The sequence below is a fragment of the Echiichthys vipera genome (genome assembly GCF_963691815.1).
Source record: "Echiichthys vipera genome assembly, chromosome: 4".
Lineage (NCBI taxonomy): Eukaryota > Metazoa > Chordata > Actinopteri > Perciformes > Trachinidae > Echiichthys > Echiichthys vipera.
The window spans coordinates 14,125,565-14,144,925 of record NC_139829.1 but is presented as its reverse complement, the minus strand read 5'-3'; the positions used below and the strand labels follow the sequence as shown (position 1 = coordinate 14,144,925).

General features: G+C 40.1%; 1 protein-coding gene across 1 annotated transcript; it reads left to right on the top strand.

The window, feature by feature from the left end:
- Positions 1 to 1,545: 1,545 nt before the first annotated feature.
- Positions 1,546 to 4,718, top strand: pcna (proliferating cell nuclear antigen). The gene is made up of 6 exons (XM_083911905.1): positions 1,546 to 1,966; positions 3,052 to 3,149; positions 3,268 to 3,335; positions 3,438 to 3,632; positions 3,939 to 4,062; positions 4,171 to 4,718. The coding sequence occupies exons 1-6, from the start codon at positions 1,746 to 1,748 to the stop codon at positions 4,245 to 4,247; spliced, it is 783 nt and encodes a 260-aa protein (XP_083768031.1). The 5' UTR covers positions 1,546 to 1,745; the 3' UTR covers positions 4,248 to 4,718.
- Positions 4,719 to 19,361: the final 14,643 nt, after the last annotated feature.

Below are 19,361 nucleotides of genomic sequence, written 5' to 3'. Positions count from 1 at the left end.
GAAATGATAGGAAGAGGTAATGTTTATGTTTTGGAAGAGTTCATATTCACTGCTCGTACATGCTTTCATTTGATTCCCATGTTAACTGAAATTTTTGATCTCCTTTAGAGCTGCAGATGTGCAGGTCAGCGCGACCTTCGGTGTGTACTGTACAGCTGGAGAAGGTCTTATCTAGTCCCTTTTTTGTCAGAAAAAGACTTATCCTGTGGCCTTCACGTCTGGTCAGATCATAGAGACAGGTGCAGCCTTCTTATAAAAGTCGACTGTAACTTAATTCTGTGTCTCTGTCCTATCAAAGGCATGCATCCGAGAACTTGGGGCAGCTGTGGCTCAGGAGGAAGAGCGGGTCACCCACTAATCGGAAAATCATCTCCTTTAGTCTGCATGTCAAAGTGTCCTTGGGCACACAAACAAACCCCAAGTTGCTCCCAAAGGCTGTGCCATCGGTGTGTGAAAGGGTGAATGTGGAAAGAAGTGTAGAAGCGCATATACACATGTACATGCACGCCTCCACATATGCTTGTGTGTGTGTACACAGTCATTACATTACATATGTCAATACACAGTATTCAGCAGCAACAGCAGCAGAGAGTTTGTAAATGGGTTGTAGCAGAATATCACTCATCACTCACTCATCTTCAACCGCTTATCCAGGGTCACGTTGTGGGGACAGCAGCTTTAGCAGGGGACCCCGAACTTCTCTTTCCCGGGCCACATTAACCAGCTCTAACTGGGGGATCCTGAACCACCTCAAGTGGCTCCTTTCAACGCAAAGGAGCAGCGGCTCTACTCCGAGTTCCTCACGGATGGCTGAACTTCTCACCCTATCTCTAAGGGAGACTCCAGCCACCCTCCTGAGAAAACCCATTTTTAAATTTATTTTGAGGGCAAAATAACTTTCAACAGTGTATTTTGTTTGCAGGAAAGGTCTGAAAAATGGTGAATTTGTTTTTGTTTTCTAAAGGAGGGGGATAGTTGTAATAATAAAATTACTTAATTACAATTACATCAGTAAACGCCTCATCCATTGTTGGAAATGAAACGGAGGATGTTCCTAAATCCACATTGTCTTATATGTGTCAAAAAGTCTAAAATACCCCCAAAGACGATTAAAAAAATGGATTGCCTGTTTTGATATCTATTTTGTTAAAAAATGTTTTTCCTGTCAATGAGCTCTAGGCCTCTTCAATGGATTTCCATTGCTTCCATGGTCCTTGTGAACTTCCTGCCATGATTCAAATACACTGCAACAGGAAATAAACAAGTAAACATTTAGAATGTTTATGTTTACGTCTTTGAAAATGTATTTAACTACACCTGGCTTAAACATAATTTCGATTATCGTGTTTTTTTAATAATTGGATTTAATATTATTTATATTTGCTGTCCATTGAATATAACTCTGTTGCATATGCTTTTTATATATTGTTTTAAACATATTGTCCTTACCAATATGGCCGAAGTCAGTGCCCACCTGGGGTCGGGACGTGACGACAACGGAGACGGAAATGACGCAAAGACCCCGAGTCATTAAAACCTGAAGTTAGCGCGCGCTTACAGCTCAAACCTTCCCTCCTGTGCTGAGAGTGGCGTCGTCGTCTGCGTGCTTTCTGTGAGCATCAACAAAGAGTGGACTTTTTGAGGAGTCTTTCTCCTTTACAGCTCAAACTACCACACGGAGTAACGCTTAGGGCGACAAAAAGTCTCTTCTTTTGAATCTACTTAGACTCCAAACAAAGTCCACCATGTTTGAGGCTCGCCTGGTCCAGGGATCCATCCTGAAGAAGGTGCTGGAGGCTCTAAAGGACCTGATCACAGAAGCCTGCTGGGACGTGAGCTCGTCGGGCATCTCCCTGCAGAGCATGGACTCCTCTCACGTCTCCCTGGTGCAGCTCACCCTGCGGCACGACGGCTTCGACTCGTACCGCTGCGACAGAAACCTCGCCATGGGAGTCAACCTCAGCAGGTACAGCAGAAACACCACACACCACTATTCTTTAGACAGTTTACGTCTCACATCTGTGGCGCTGTGGTGTGTTTGTCTCGGGGAGAAACGGAGCACTTGGCTGACTAACGGAGCTAGTTTGACAGGTTGAGGTTACGAAAGTTTGTTCGCTGTTAAAAACCGATGTAAAACAGCTGATGTTTGGTCTGTGTGCGTGGTATAATGTGCTCATCACAGACTAATAACACGACACCAGTCACTTTAGTGTCTTTATCACCACCAATGAACGCTCGGTTTCTTGATAGCTGTAGATTATAAAAGAAGGTGGCCATCTTGGATGAATAGCCCGGGCATGTCTCTCTCCGCCACACGGAGCAGTTATCAGTCGTCGTTACGTAGCGACGTCATTTGAGCGCCAAATTCTAAAGAGCGGGTTTGGCGGGAATTGGTGTTTAACCCGGGAACCTCCACTTCCGTTTCTCTTTGTGACACAACACCGGTGCTTTTAGTTACTGATCTTTAGATAATGTCCCATTTTCAGTTTACTTTACCTTTTGAAATGAATAAATATTTAATTTTAATAATGTAAAAGCAGCATTACTAATACTTCTTATTGTGAACACATGAGCAGATTACTTCTGAGTTTCAAATGATTTTATTTTCTTATTTAAATGACAACTGAATTTAACTGCTATGATGTGAAATTGAAATGGTCACTGGTCAAAATGACTTTGTTGCTGGTAATAAATACTGGTTGCTCACTTGAGAGATTTGTACACCTTTATCTTGATAAAAATTGAAGAAAAGCAAAAGCATTGTCACATTTCCTGTGTATTAGAGGCACACAGCATATTTAACGCATATGTATTGTGTGAACATATGATATATATGTTAAGGGGGACACTGAATTAGGACTGAAAAGGGGAGTGAATTAAACCTACCTATACACAAAAATGAATGAATGAATATACACAAAAATATTTTTAACTATACTGATCATTTAAAGCAATTTTCTTTCTTTTGAAAAGTGCCCAAAAGCTGCTGCCCTTGACATTTCCTTGTTTTTAACTGTTTGTAACCGTTTTCCCTCCCTTTCATTCCCACAGTATGTCAAAAATCCTGAAGTGTGCAGGAAATGAAGACATCATCACACTCAGAGCAGAAGACAATGCAGACACACTCGCCCTTGTGTTTGAGACACTCAGTAAGTTTTTGAGTTATTGACCTTTTATTAAAGCAGAATAAAATAAACTTTACAGGTGTTTTTTGGCATGCTTGTAGCATCAGTAACATCTTTACCCCTTTTCTTTTCACTCTTACAGATCAGGAGAAGGTCTCAGATTATGAGATGAAGTTGATGGACCTGGATGTGGAGCAGCTCGGTATTCCAGTAAGTAATCTGCGTCCCGTCCTTGTCCCTATTTGTGGCCATCATACTTTTTCATGCAACAGCGTTCCTGACCTTTTCTCTGTTTGCCCTTCCCTCCTCCAGGAGCAGGAGTACAGCTGTGTGGTGAAGATGCCCTCTGGGGAGTTTGCCCGTATCTGCCGTGACCTGTCCCAGATCGGAGACGCCGTCATGATCTCCTGCGCCAAGGACGGAGTCAAGTTCTCCGCCTCAGGAGAGCTGGGCACAGGAAACGTGAAGCTGTCCCAGACCAGCAATGTAGACAAAGAGGACGAGGCTGTGAGTGAATGTTTGATGGAGTTTAAATTAAAAACAACAATCTGTCTTGACAATGAATTGAATGTTATTTTTATAAACATTTAAGACATTTTTCAAGGAAAATGATGATATATATTGCTCCAGCTTCTCATTTGTGACTATCTGAATATCTTCTGGTCTGATGAAACAAGCTATTTCTCACCATGGGCTCCTTGAAAATAAGATTAACGGACAGTAATGAGTAATAACCACAGTCCTACTTTACTTTTACGGTTATGATGGCACATGTGAAGTGTTTTGACTGTTCCCCTCCCTTTCTGATTTTAGGTTACTATTGAAATGAATGAACCCGTCCAGCTGATCTTTGCCCTCAACTACCTGAACTTCTTCACCAAGGCAACGCCGCTGTCCAAGACCGTCACCCTCAGCATGTCTGCTGATATCCCACTTGGTAAGAGCAGCTGTCCTTCTCTTGAATGACTTGCTAGTAAAGTCTTTGTTTGGATTGTCGAAATGTTTGCACACCTTGACTTTCTTTCTTTTTCCAATCGTCCTACAGTGGTGGAGTACAAGATTGCTGATATGGGACACGTCAAATACTACTTGGCACCAAAGATCGATGAAGAGGCTTCCTAAGGCGTTTAATAACGGACCAAAAAGAGAGAATAGAGATAGCAGGCGACCAGGACTTGTCCTCAGTGTTTTTAAGGGCTGAAGTGATCTCACGGTGGTCGACGCTCCCGGTCTGAGGTTTCTGATCTCCCCCTGTCTAATGAGATTCCAAGCAGGAGGTGAACTGTCCACCTTTAAAAACTGTCAGCCACATGAATGATGCCATCTGTGTGATGTGAAAAAGCTTTAGTGCTTTAACTCTGTGTTCAAAGTAACTGGCTGTGGTCTCCAGTTTAAATTCCAGCACTAGTTCACTCCACTTTCGTGTCTCGCTCTCTATTTTTTGCCTGTTTTGGGGAAGCAGATGTCAATTAAACCCATTCCTCCTTGTAGATAACGCATTTGTAAATACTTCCTGTGGTGTCACACTGTCAGCCAATCCTAATGTTTTTGTATTCATTGATTCAGTCCAAAATAAATAATTCAAGTTTCCAATATTGTTTTTGTGTTTCTGACATTTGTGAACAGAAGATTTAGATTTAAGGCGTACTCTGACTGTGCCGACAGGTCTTCAGAGTTATTTGATGTGGACTTATTTTTTGAACAATTGTCCTAAAAGGTCTGGTCATATTTTGAAGTTTGAGTCATGATTTTCAGCCCTTTTACTGCACTTTAGACTCCTTTTGATCACAAGAAAAACCTATAACCAACCCCAGGATTTCCCTCATACTGAATCTGATCTACTTGCCTGCTATGCTTATGCCTGTTGGGGAAGCTTTACTCGCTTTATACTTTCCATTATATCTTGGGTCCAAAACTGCATCAAAAGAGTTGTATTTGTACTGGTTTAATCCCCTGAATTTGTTTAGTGCCACTAGAATAACATTTATAGAGCTGTATTTTCTTCACTGATGTAGCTGTCCCTGACAGAACGGTCATTATTCAATAATTGCAGCTGTAACTTTTCTAGTCTGGGCTGTTTTACTCATTTGAGTGCTGCAAAATGTTCTTTGGGTCTCAAAACTATCAAGGTCGCCGGGTAAATGTCTCTTGGACTCGCTTACAAATCATAGACTCATATGTTTATGCTAAATGTAAAATCTTAATCTTAAAAGTAATTTGCAGCTGTAAAATGTAGTGGAGTATGTTGGCATAAAATTATTGTTTTAGTTTACAATTAACTCAATTTAGGGAGGGAATGTACTTACTCTCCACCTCTGCAGCAGTAACCAGCTGCAGCCACCAGGTGGTGCTCTTTATGTTTTGTTTTCTTCTCTGGGAGAGAAAATGATCAAAATCACCTGTCAGGTCACATTTGTGAAATCATTTATTCTGAAGAAATGACCTTTGAGTTTCCATTTGGCAGTTTTTTAATAGAGTAATGTATTGGCCAGGATAGAAAGCACCTGACAATCTCTGTATACCTACAGTACATGAGCCATTGTCGAGGTCATTATATCCCTTCATTTGAACTTCAGTTTTTTAACCAATTTATATGGATTTTTATGTTATTTCATCACAGTTATTGGAGTTAAGCAGCTTCAGGACTTTTCATTCAGGTCAGTGAGCAAACTGAATAAAACTGTTGAATATTCAGAGAGTTCACTTCACATGCAGCGTGCAACAGGGATACCTGAGACAAAAGCCGTTGTCTGTCTGCAGCTGGTTGCTTCAGTGCAGTAAAGTTAGGTAGTGTGGAGTCAGACAGTCCTAATCCTGTCAAAGCTTTAATCTTTAGGCAGCCACATCTGGCACATGTCTGAACTGAGCTCCACTGCTGCACATAGAGCAGAGTGTCTGTAATGAGATAATGTGACAGGAATTGAAATGAACCAGCTGCTACATGTCAAATGTGATGATTTTCCCTTTGGTTTGACTGTTTAAGAGAATAGCTTTATTCATTCATATTTATTTATTTAGTACAAGACTAGATATCAGCTAGATGTGTAGAAAAAGCTAGCCTGGTTCTGTCAAAGTGTCGAAAAATACGTCTACCAGAACTCTAAAAAGCTCAATAAATAACACGTTACATCTCCTTAAAACTGAAGTGTTTATTATTCATCATTTTGTTTTATGCATATTTTATTTCTTTTTGGTAAGTGGGTTTTCAGGTGAGGGGTATGTTGTGTTGTATTAGAGACTTCAATAATAAAACATTTGAAAGAAAGCAAATGTAAAACTTGCGGTTGTGTTCAGGACCAGTTGCCAGGCAACCACCTGAGAGTCCAGAAATAAGCTACCTTTAGTAGCTACTGGTCAAAGGGTAAATTGTCATTTTCACACTTTATGTGTTTATGAATAGACTTAAACAAACAAAATATAATTAAGTGTTAGGCAGTGAACTTTAGAAGTGCTGGTAGGTGGATTTTGTTACCTATGGACAAAACCAGGCTGGCTGTTTCTGTTTTTGCTAGGCTAAGCTAACCGGCTACTAGCTAGTTAGCATTTTCCCCGCTTGAATTTGAGGGAGCATAGACAACTCCCCATACCGATATAAATGCTAAGTTATTAATCTATTTATCAAAGCTAACTACCGAGGTAATTCAACCCCTAAATCTTATTTCCCAGAGTGAGAAACTTTTGCCCCACATTTATCTGTCTATATTTCTGTATATTATTTTTTCCCTTATTCTCTCAAAGGGGCATTTTTCATTTTCCAGGCCATCACGGTAAAACCTGATCTCAACTGTCCCTGGCTGAATAAAGAATAGAAGCAGGTTAGAGGAGAGACAGCAGAGCATAGACAGAGCAGATTATAACCTCACAGTAGATTGCCTGCCATTGTAATCCCAGACTCTCCTGGAATACCAAAATTCATCTGCTGTAAAGGCTGGATAAACTTGCACCCATCCAATAGGAAAAGAGGATTTAGATTTATTTTTTGCATGTTTATTCATGTCAAATACATTTGATAAATGTATTTAATGATAACCAGCCATCACCAGCTTTTTCCTCTGTACTGAATGTTCTTGAAAACGTTTACAGGAAGCTGTACTGTAATTTATTTTCTAAAACACAATGTACTGCCCCTGTTCCAGATAAGACAAGTGTGCGTCCTCAGATGCAGAGCAGAGAAAAGAGATAGGACTGTCATCTTTGGGAGTGACAAAGTGATAAAATAAAACAATGGTGCAGCCATTTAAGCTGCCTCAATATGTAATTAACCACTGCCATCCAGGTTAAGATTAATTACTTCCTGGAACAGAGCAAAGTGGGTTCAACGTGATGGGGGCTTCCGCTTATTAATTGGCCAAAATCTCAGACATGGTTCATAATGACGAATAATGTCAGCTGTAATTACAAGTTATTTCACGGTTAGCGCAGAGACGACCGAGTCAGGCCAGTCGGACACAATGTCTTTATGTCTCAGCTACATAGAGTAGGTTCTGTCGAGTTTGAAACTTACACCACTCATAACTTTTCTTTCATACTGACTTGATATAACTGTAAATCCTTATTTGTTTTTGCATGTTGCACTCTAATTAGTTTAGAATAACTGTATATATTGCACATAAAAGTTTTAATTACCATTCATCTGCGTGTTCAGCAGCTTAACACAACACAGACAGGTATTACATAAACACGGGACTCATTTGTACAGCAACCTTACATAACGAGGCAATCTGACGTGATTTAAATAATGCATTGAGACAAAATATATAAGAAGAGGTAATATAAAGATGCACACATAGAAATTATTTCTAGGGTAGCCAAAATAGTGTAATAATCTAATGGGAAAATACTTTCAAAGAGATTTGGAAGCAACATAAGAAACTAAAAGTACACAGAAAACAGAGGTTTACTAAAGTCCTAACGAAATCACAAAACAGTACTAATCCCTCCTCAGCCTACTTCAAATCATTAGTTTCATCAAGCCTTTACATTATCTTATGTTATTGTGGATTCCTGACACGTCAGTTGCATCAAAATAACAGTTTAACCAGGCCTTGAGCAGTGTGTTAGACCTTGATATACTAAGAATGAACAGCAGAATTTTAAATGGGATGGCATATATGATTTAACACAGAGAAAAGAACATCTACATATTTTAGAGACTGACAACAGCATTTTATGACATTTTTGCCTTGACTTGCTTATTTACAGAATATCAAAATAGTCGGCTATTATACTGTTGATCTATTGGTCGAGTTATTTTTTCTTTATTTGTCGTCCTTCTGCAGAAAGCTGTCTCAAAACATCATGTTGGTTGTTTATAGGACAATAACATCTAATTTAATGGGATGAACAAGTGAAATTATAAGTATCCTGAATATGATATATGCACTGTATACATGTGCTAGAAAAGCATGAAAATACACCTTGAAATGCTGAAAAGTGCTTGAATTTGACTTTGGAAGTGTTGTAGGAACCCTGAAGATAAAAATCAAGCAATCATTTATACTTCATTCCTCCATAAATTGATGTGTTTTTAGGTGCTACTTTGCTCAGACGTAGCCTATTGTGTTCAAGTGAACCTGATCTCTACAGCGTTATCATGAGGCTGCTGTCCCTCTCTCTCTCCTCCGTTTCTGCCTGGCCTTTAAATTGCTTTTTGGAGGCAAGGGATTTTGGCCAGGGAGATAAGGGGAGCGGGATGAAACACTCGCTTGCTGTCTTTTTCTGCGAGGCAGGAGGAGTGTACTGAGCATGGTGCATTTACTGAGACAGAAGAGAGCAGGTTGTACTCGCTCATCCCTCTGGGTCAGAGAGGAGACGCCTGGCGATATCTTTCAAACCCCTTTTTTTTTTTTAAATACCGCCAACCATATCAGCAGCAAAACAAACTGCTTATGGAGGAAAGATGTCAAAACATACAGTAGATTCTCACTAACAGTATATTCTGATGATGGGTGTCTCTGTTTCTCCAACGTCAACAGATTTATGTGCCTGTTTTTGTGTTTGTTTTTCCTCTTGTCAATCAGACAGGTACTGGAGGATCCAACCCAACCTTCAGACCCGACACTCTCTTACATAAGCTTTCAGTGCTCTGTTGTCTCCACAAGAGCTGGTTTCATGGATTATTGACGCCAGCACGGAGCGAGCAAGTCCTCACATGGCAGGGACATACAAGCCACATATATGCGTGATCCACCTGCTTCAAACCACATATTTGATTCTTTCTATTGTAAAGATTTTGAGGCACTGTGATTCCCTCTCCACAAACACACCACCTTACCGTTTATGCACAAAACATTCACATCATCCTCCTTTTCCTCCCTGAGCTATGATTTCATAGCATGCCTGACTAGTTGACACACATGTATTTCTCTAACTATGCTCCGTGTGTCGAAGTCCTCCCTGCATGGATTAGCATATTAATGGGATGTCCTCTTTGTCCCTGTTTTCTGTCAGTCAGATTTCACAGCAGCAAAGGGAGACGGACGAGGCGGTGCTGATGGTGAGGAAGGGAAAAGAGATGGTGGTGCAGCGAGGGAGTCTCACCTGAGTGTACAGGTGGGAAGAATATCGATCCTGATATGTTCCCTGACCATTTAAAAGTTGTTCATCATTATTTGGTAAAGTGTGGTCCAAACGAAAACAAAAAAAACCTGCTTTGGTAAAAGAAATTATTAAATATTAATTATTCAATTTTAAAATCTTCTGCACAGATCACACAATGCATTGCACTTGATTATTGTTATTAAACTATCAATCAACCCAGTTTTCATCCAGATAATCCAGTGGGGTTTTAAATGGTTTTATAATGGTTTATAGTCAAAAGACAACCATTTACTAAAAACACAAAGGTGTAATTTTACTTTCAGTGGAAAATTCAGAATCGAGGTGAAACGATTCATTTCTCAGTCGATCATTGAAAAAAATATCAAGCAGCTATTTTGATAATTGATTAATCATTGAAATAATTTTTAAATTGTGATGGTTTGCTGCTTTTCTTCATTCTGTTCAATAGCAGGACTGAAGTCCAGGACAATTTCAAGTCCAAGACCGGTTCCAGAGCAACTTGAGTCCTGTTCAAGAACATAATAGGCAAAAGTGCCTTTCCCATGCTAATATAGTGATGAAGGAGTTAGCATATCTTTTAACATCAAACTAATCAACACAAACGGTAGAATTTATGCAAATTTCTGTACAACTGATCCTGAATCAGCAGCCAGGAATAACACGACCAGTCCAACACAGCTTAAGACCAAGACAAGCTCAAGACATCAAAAATGGGTCTCAAGACCGAGACTGGACTCAAATACTTCAGTCCTGTTCAGTAATAAACTAGGTTTTTAGCTTTGAGGCTGCTGATTAGACAAAACGTTTTATCATATTTATTACTAAAATGTTTTTGAGAAAATAGTCTGTTGATAATGGATAATGAAAACAATCATTAGTTGCAGCTCTGTCAGAGATTGATGATGATTGAACAGTGGGCAGTGATGTTGCAGGGTATTACTATTTTGAGGCATTTAATTTAATGATTTAAAAAACAACTGACTCCCTTATTTTCACTCGTTCATACAGTTTCTATTCCTGACCATAATGTGAAATCTTTTAAAACATTTTGATATTTCTACCTCATCACAATCACATCTCTGTCCCTCTCCGTCCAGGGATGCTTCGGTACGCTACTTAGCAACTGTTTCCACGGCTACAAAGTTGCTCCCTGTCTCACCCCCACCCCACCTCCACAATAAGTCGCTGGTGTCCCTCTGTTCCTTTGTGTCCACTTCCTGAAGCCACCGTCACTGTTAAACACTTCCAGTCGGTTATTTTAATTGAACCCGTCAGACGACCAAACTGTGTTGTGTTTTTTAGAACAACTGTTGTTTATGCCGTGCTCAGGAGAGGATGTTATCCAGCTCCATGACACAGTATTCCTCTCTCTGTGGAGAGATGGTAGTTTTTATTTTGATGCTTGACGGCTACAGAATAACCAATTACAAGTTACACTGAGGCACTTTTCACTTTTCTTATGTCACTGAGACAAATTGCAGCTCATTGTCCACATGTCTGTGACTGCCATTCACACACTCAGGAGGAGAGCAGATGAGTCTTTGAATGTGTGGTTGTGAGAAACAAGTCCGCAGAGACACATGGAGACGAGAAAATAACATACAGTAAAGGCTGCTGGCTACATTCAGCGTTGGAGCTACAGAAAGATCTATTTTTATCGATTCTAAAAATAGACATTCTTCTCCATAGAAACATGAAATCCTTATGAGGGGCGAATTATGCCTGTGTGTGCGTGCGTGTGTGCATGCACGTGCGCGCGCGTGTGTGTGTGTGTGTCTATCAGCGTGTCACTCCTCTGTTTCTTCCAAAGGTGAAAGCAAATTACCAACTGTATCATCCCAGCTGTGGGGCTCTTTCTTGGGGAATCTCCGCTCTCCCTCTCAGTCTGCAGCAGACAGGATTTCTGCTGTGCTTTGATGATCAACCCCACCTCCTCCACCCCTTCCTTCTTTCACGGTGACAGGCTTTAAGCCGACAGGCGCGCCATAGAGTCATGCCCATTAGTTTACAGTAGCAAAAAGGGGGAAGTGTGTAAACCCATGGCTAATCTGCTGTTGACATGAAAATGGCTCCAGCCTCATCTAAACAAAAACAATGAAATGAGCAAAAGACAAATGACCTAAAAGATTAACAACAGACATCGTTTGGATAGTTTTTTGTGGTTTCAGGAAAGTTTTTGTCTTGTGGTGAGGCACTCAAGGGTCTGTACTATCAGAGCATCAGCATCATTCAGCAGCAAACAGCTATTTTCTATGTAAAGATAGAGTGGAGAAATGGCGCCCTGAGCAGAAACAAAAGTCTCCCTCCATGTATGATGTATTTCTCTGCTATTTGTTCTGATAGCCACGCATGCCTATCAAACACTGAGGGTTTGTGACAAAGTGTTGGTATTTGACGAGTTAGGGAACGATCTGCGAGAGCTTTGGAGGCATTCCCTGCATTAAGTATTCAGTATTTCGAGTACAGCACTTTTACGCTTGTGAAATGACACTGTAGTTTCACCCTGCTGCAGCACTGGGTAATGCTGATTTTAGTAGCATTCATTTACCTGGCAGATGTTCATTTTAAACACATTTCATTCTTTTGATTTGATCAGCGGTACTCAGATAGATGCTGTATTTATCCAAGTAAGAAATTACAGTGGTACACCAGCTATGATGCGCACAAATGAGACCCTCAAGGTGGTACACATGAGACAGAATCCATAACAAGCCACATGTTCTGGCTCTGTGTCTTACATCCCTCTCTGAGTGTCTCTCCCACAAGCAAACGTACAGTCAAATGACAGATTAAAGGGAAAAACCTGAAAACATAACATTGTTGTTTTAGAGGTTGTTGCGACCCAACACCTGACTGAGACCGTTGGTTTCTTCTTTCATCCGTCATCCATCTTTATGGTCACAATGCAGATTAGAATCAGAATCAGACTGAGCTTCATTGCAAAGTAGATTTTCACATTTGCATCGATACACACAATAAACATTAAGAGGAAATAAAATAAATACACTTACATTTAATCAATGGCTACAATCATTTTCCAATTCACTTCAATCAGATTAACTATTCTGGTGTAATTTGTTCTCTGCACAATGTACAGCACAGAATCTAATCTACATTTACAACAGTGTCACACAAATACACACTGCACAAAAGACATACATGTTACATACAAACCAGTCAAAGGAAATCGATGAGGACTCATCTCATTAGTGCTAAACCAGAGGTAAGGACACCCAAAGGGATCACAAGTTAAATCTATTGGGGTCATGAGGTGATTAATAGGATTATGCTACGCAAAATTTCAGACTTTTCTGTCATCATTGCCATTTTCTTGAAGTCTTATTTCTTCAGGCTTTTAAACATTATTCTAAAAAAAAAAATAACAATCTGAGAGGTTAATACATGCTATATTAAATTTATGAGGAGTCCAAGCTGGCAGTGCTTTGTTTTAAGGGGACAAAAGTCAGAAAGGTTGGGAACCACTGAAGATGATCCTTCTGTGACTCATGCCAAATATTGAATACGTAAAAAGGAGGTTAGTTGAATATCTACACAAACCTTCTCAAAAGTACCCTGCACAGGATCACACACACACACACACACACACACACATTTAAATGGTAGTATTGGTATTATTATAGTCCTGTAGGAACATGCAGCATAGCCTCAAATGTTCCTCCTTTCACAGTTTTCTATTTGCCTACACTGCAAAATCTGACAAGTTGATCTTGCTTTAAATAATCTTGGAAACAATTTGCCTTGAAAAAGACACACATATATAGACATAACTATTGGTCTTAAGTTATAACTCTTAATTACAGAGTGACCTTTTTCAAGGCAGTTGGTTTCCTAGATTTTTTTAAGTAAGATCGACTCGTCACATTTTACAGTGGTGTAATTTCTCCTCTTCTGCAGCGACTACGGATGTCCTTGGACAGAAACCAGTGGCCCGACTCAACCATCTGAAATCCCCCCGAGATCAGAGAGCCGCTGCCGATCTTCACCCAGAGCTGCTTCCAACATGTTTATTCTGTGTAAGTTCAGATGGAGACGACCCTTGCTCTGATTGTTTGTCCTACTGAGCCATTCTCTCTGATAACTGTTATCCTTCCTTGCTTTGAGGAGTGTGTGTGTGTGTGTGTGTGTGTGTGTGTGTGTGTGTGTGTGTGTGTGTGTGTGTGTGTGTGTGTGTGTGTGTGTGTGTGTGTGTGTGTGTGTGTGTGTGAGAGTGTGTGTTACCCAAATCAAGCGAACCAGGAATAAAGTGAAAAACAAGATGAGTGAGGCGCGGCGGCGATAAAAATGGAGATAATGTGCAAGATAAGGACGATGATGCTGACAGATTTGAGATTATAAAGAAAACCACTTTGTTAAAAGTCACTCTAGAGATAAGAACTTCAAGAACGCAAGTTTTAATCTTCTCCTGACCTGACTGCTGCTAATGTTGCATATCCTCAAAATATCTGCAAGCAGCAGGTTTCTCATCACCCTGTGTCAAAATGTGCAGCTGTCTGTTAACATACTGTGAGCTCTGGTTGTCTCTGATGATGGGATGTTTATTTTAAGTATTAATGTTTGGTTTGACCACGCCTAACCTATCCTATGATTAAAAGGTTAATGACATTCAAGTCAATCAATATATAAAATGAATATAATCTCGTAAAAGGTTTGAGTTTCAAGGCTGCAGACAGTCATGGAAGAGGTATTCAGATCATTTACTTTACTATAATATAAATTATTTAAAGGTGAAAGCCCTGCATTCAGTATACTTCTGTACTTTTGCTGAAGACTTTTTCTCAATGGAAAGGGATTTCTTAGTCCTTCAAGCCTTTGATAATGGATCTGGGACTTCATAAACTCCTGACTTACAAAACGGTCAGTTAAAAGCACTGTAGTGCTCCGCTGAAAGCTGCATTACCAACCTGGTCGCCATTGGCCTTGTACGTTTCTGCAAACCACAGAAATGTTGATATGTGAGGATTTTAGTCTCCTTTTACATCTGTATGCAACGGGCCGGGCTTTCCACTGACTCCAATGTAAAATTATAGACGTTAATATTACATATTCAGAGCAAGTGCTCCCGACGACAGGTGACATAGTATAACAACCCTTAAACTCAGGGAGGAGGTCGGTGTGGATGATTATCCAAACACATGCTGGAATTTTAGTTCATGTCCTGTTCCATGTAAAGTTAAACTTTATCACAAAACAGACGTTCTTATTTTAACCTAAACTACGTCCTTTTCCTACACCTAACCATTTCATTTTATGCCTGAACTTAGGTAACGTCAATAGTTTTTGTTTTAATTCACAACAATGATCGTGTTTGAATCGGCGAGCGTAGGGCATCTAAAAGTGTTGGTATGTGACGAGTAGGGAATGAGAACGGGTGCAGCGATTGTGAAACGATGATATTCATCATATATGTGGTTTGCAGAAACAAATGTAACAATGTAAACATTTGTTCTGGCGACTGGAATGCACATTACTTTGTGGACGCATGAGCCCAAAACCTGAGGTCTGCTGTGTGTAATCTGTCTTCCCAGCTGGAACCCAATATGAACTTATTTTTGCCCGAAGCCCCCCTAACTGATTGATCCCATCATGGGTCCTCTTAAAGGTGCTGTGCTGAAAAAAAAGTTTGATGTTTTTTCACAGCCACGTGCAACACACACACAGAGGGAGGGTGACTTTGCTCAGGACATCTATAAATGTTCCGAGTATCAAGTACAGTGTCTTATATGGTAATTGTTGTATTTGTGTTGAATTAAATAATTATCCTTATAATAGTCTGCTGCCCTCCCTTTTGTCGTTGTCTGTTTGCATCACTGTATGATTTTATGTTTGATTTAGTGTAACAGTGTTTAATTAAGTTGTTTTATTCTTCTTTTTGGGGTCCTTAAATGATACATTATGTGTTATTATATATAATTGCTAATAAGGGAAGTACAACTGTACCAATGTGAGGATAAAAAGCATAAATCTGTGTTATTTTTGTTCATGTGTTGTGTAAATAGCCCCGGTCTGATGATTTCTACAACAGCTACAACTACATCCAGCATAATTTCCGATAACAAGTAACAAGTAATAAGTAGATTTATCTGTTTCGCTAGTGGACATGCTGTAGGCTAGCTTTGAAATGAAACTCCATGTGATATATGTGTATATTTGCTCAAAATGGTCTCTGCGTGCTGTGGGAACATATAGAAACTTGTCTTCAGCTCTGGTGGCTAATAGGAAGCAATTTCATTAGACAGATGGCCTTCCCTCATTCATCCTGCGGGCTATTTACATTTCTTGGCTGTTCATTATGCAGTCAACGTGATGTGTGAGGATGCTTGACCTGGCTTGATTGCTCTACAGGATCTTTTTACGGTCTCTCTCACTGCTCCGGGCAGCTTCACAGAGAGCCAAGGTTGCCTAAATTGATTCAGTTCCTCACCGAGCTCACACAGGACTTTAATTGCATTTCTGTACCAATCTCTCTAATGACAATCACACACTGTAATCTAATGCAACACACACACAAACACACACACACACACACACACACACACACACACACACACACACACACACACACACAGGACCTCCCTCTCTTTCCTCGACATGCTGTTGGCCGCAGTGATCACTGTGAAAAAGGAAAGATGAATGTAAAAGTTAAAAAAAAGATTAATAAAAAAAACTGAAGAATTGTCTCTTTTTTGAGATGCTGCCTTCATGCGCTGTTGTAAATCTCACTACCATAAGTTACTATGTGTCAAAAATGAGATAATGTTGAATCTGCACCTCTCTGAAAACTTTATAAAGATAGTCTTAATCTAATAAGGCACTCTTTAAAAATGTTAAAAAACTTGTAATACTGTACAAATTAATAAATTAATTGTGTCTTTACTAATACAATAGAGAAGTTATTAAGCTGATTTGGTAATAACACATTTTGGGTTGCCAGGTTTGGCTCCCCCACCATCATGGCACTTGGTTTTTCTCTTTAGCTCTTCGTGATCATCAAGTTTCTCAACTTGTATTAAACCAGCAGCAGAGGATAAGCAAAAATGAGTTATCAATAAAGAGGAAAATACATACATCCCAGTTAGAAACCATGGTCACACTTCATTATAAGAGAACAAATATAGTTAAGTTGTGCTTTACTGCATGAGAATAGCTCTGCTTCCAGAGAGGCAAATTAAATTAAGTTTTAAGTGGTATCCAACTACTTTGGGCACATATCAATTAGCATAATGTATGAATTATTACAATTCCTTAATCGGAGATAAAATAAATGAAAACTAATCAATAAAGTCAGTGACATGATCATTTGTAATGCGCAGCAGGAATCATCATAGAGTCATGCATTAGGCAATGATTTGTACCATTATCATAAAGTGTTACCCAGCATTAATCCAGGTGTTTACTTCCTGCATTAAAGGATTACATGAATTAAATCCTCTGCCAGCCTGTTGACTTTGCCTTTATATCATTACGCTCTAAAAAATGAACGGCCGCTTCTATCCTCCGGCTGCACCACCCCTTATTCGTGTGTGTGTGTGTGGGTGTGTGTGTGTGTGTGTCTGTGTGTGTGTGTGTGTGCATTCCTTCGCAGCCAGTGGAGCGGCAGTCGGAGGTTGAGGGTCCGCGCAGAGAGGACACACAGTCCGGCAGCAAACAGCCATCGGTGTCGCCGTTACAACACAGGAAAACATGCAGGTAAGACACAAATATAATCTTTTTACGTAAATAATCCGACGCGCGACAGGTTGAAATTATTATTATTATTGTTTGCATGTGGCAAAAGCAAAAACGCTGAAGGTAAATGGATCAGCTCGACCGTCTACTTGTTGGCGAAATTGATATTGAGCCTGAATGTTCGTTTTCTTGATTTATTCTTCCTCCACGACCCTCGGCGGCTCATTTGCTCCCACTTTTCCCAAACGCTGAGTTTCGGAGTTAAGTTATGTAATTGCATCTCTGCAGGGAGCTGTGGAGGAGACGCTTCCTGCAAACAGCTTCAGTAAGTGTCAGCTGGCATCACGTCTAATTCTTCCACCGCGACTTTACATGTGGTTTATCTGTGACATGTTTAGTGTGTGTGATAGTGTACTGTGGGGAAACCTCGTGTGGCTCCAAGTGATTCACGCGTGACTTCAAATCTGGCTTAAAAATCCGCACAGTCCGCCTTAATTCCTCGTTTCTAGGAAGAGAAGGGGGATTGTGTTTGTAATTCTGCCTCTGTCATAGTGTTCATTTTGTCTAAAAAAAAACAATTTTGCAGATCTGTCCTCAGCAACAAGCTGCCTCTGGGTCTAAATCCGAGGTAATAGGCTGTAAAGTGAAAGCCCAGCCTCCCTGAAGTGACTTCCAACACTTTGCATTGCTCATTAATGCCCCCTGAATTATCTGTTTCTGGCTATTTCCTCCTATGTCACGAAGGGCATGGAAACAGATGCAAATAAAGCCCTTTTAAAGGAAATATGGCAGCTCCTCTCCGCATGGCTTCTGCACACAAGAAGCTGACAACCTGTGTGCACTTTGTTCAGCCCCACTTGTTTGTGCACAGATGCAAAACATGAGATCACAGACAAAACAAAAATTTAAATGTATGATCTCGAAGACAGGAAGAAATGGTCTCTTCCTACACACTGGATGCAGACAAACATCTGCATGAACGCACACGCGCCTCTCCGTGGGGAGATTGTGGTGGGATGCAGAGCTTCTGTGAATGATGAGGTTCATCATCAATCACCCAATGAGTCAACCTGTCAGTCAGTGAATCGCTCAATCAGTCAACATAATCAGGTGGAGAGCTGAGGTCTGCAGGCTTCAGTGTGTGCATGGATGCAGTTTCTTCGCTTGAATGTGGTTTTTCTATTTTTTCACATCTTCCATTTATTATGTTACATGGGCTTGCTGGTAAAGGCGTCAGTGTATTTCATTATTCCGATTAATGTACTGTTTTCTCGATTAATCAATGACTCGTTCGGTTAATGAATTGTCAGCAAATTGTGAAAAATGTCAATCACAAGTGCTCCGAGCTGGTGGCTTGGTTAAAAATTGCTTGTTTCGATATTTAGTTTCTGTAGAGAGGAATCATTTTTGACATTTTTGCTTAAAATAACAATTAATTGATAATCAAAATAGTTGCATAATTTTATTTTGATTGATGAATCAACTAATTGCAGCTCTAGTCTTCTGTTTATTTCTCAAATAATCGATTAATCGTTTGACCTATGAAAATGCCAAAAAATGCTCATCATAATATTTTTAAGGTTAGATTTGTCATGAACGGTTCAGGTATAACACGAAGGTGGACCCAATGCAGACACAGACAAAAATAAAGTTACAAAATAAACGTTTAATATTACAAACGGACAAACGCAAAAACACTACAGGTATACAAACACAAGACTAACTAAACGAACACGGAAATACAGGAACGGGGAGACGAAGGGAGATCAGGAGACGGACGGGAAACGGGAACACGGGAAACTACGGAGAGAAAACAGAAAACAAACACGATTAATAAACTTACTACGGGGAGCGTGATAATCACAACGAGAAAGGGGATGGGTCGACGACGGTCCGGCGCCGCATGCCTGCTAGCTTCAGGCTTTTAAGGTGGTGGTGTAATCAGCTAACAGGCTGCAGCTTTGGGGAACGCCTACCGGACCTACAGAC

Coding starts and splice junctions, on each gene's coding strand:
- pcna (XM_083911905.1), top strand. CDS start 1,746: ATGTTTGAGGCTCGCCTGGTCCAGGGATCCATCCTGAAGAAGGTGCTG. Junction 3,150..3,267: donor CCTTGTGTTTGAGACACTCA/GTAAGTTTTTGA, acceptor TCACTCTTACAG/ATCAGGAGAAGGTCTCAGAT. Junction 3,633..3,938: donor TAGACAAAGAGGACGAGGCT/GTGAGTGAATGT, acceptor TTCTGATTTTAG/GTTACTATTGAAATGAATGA.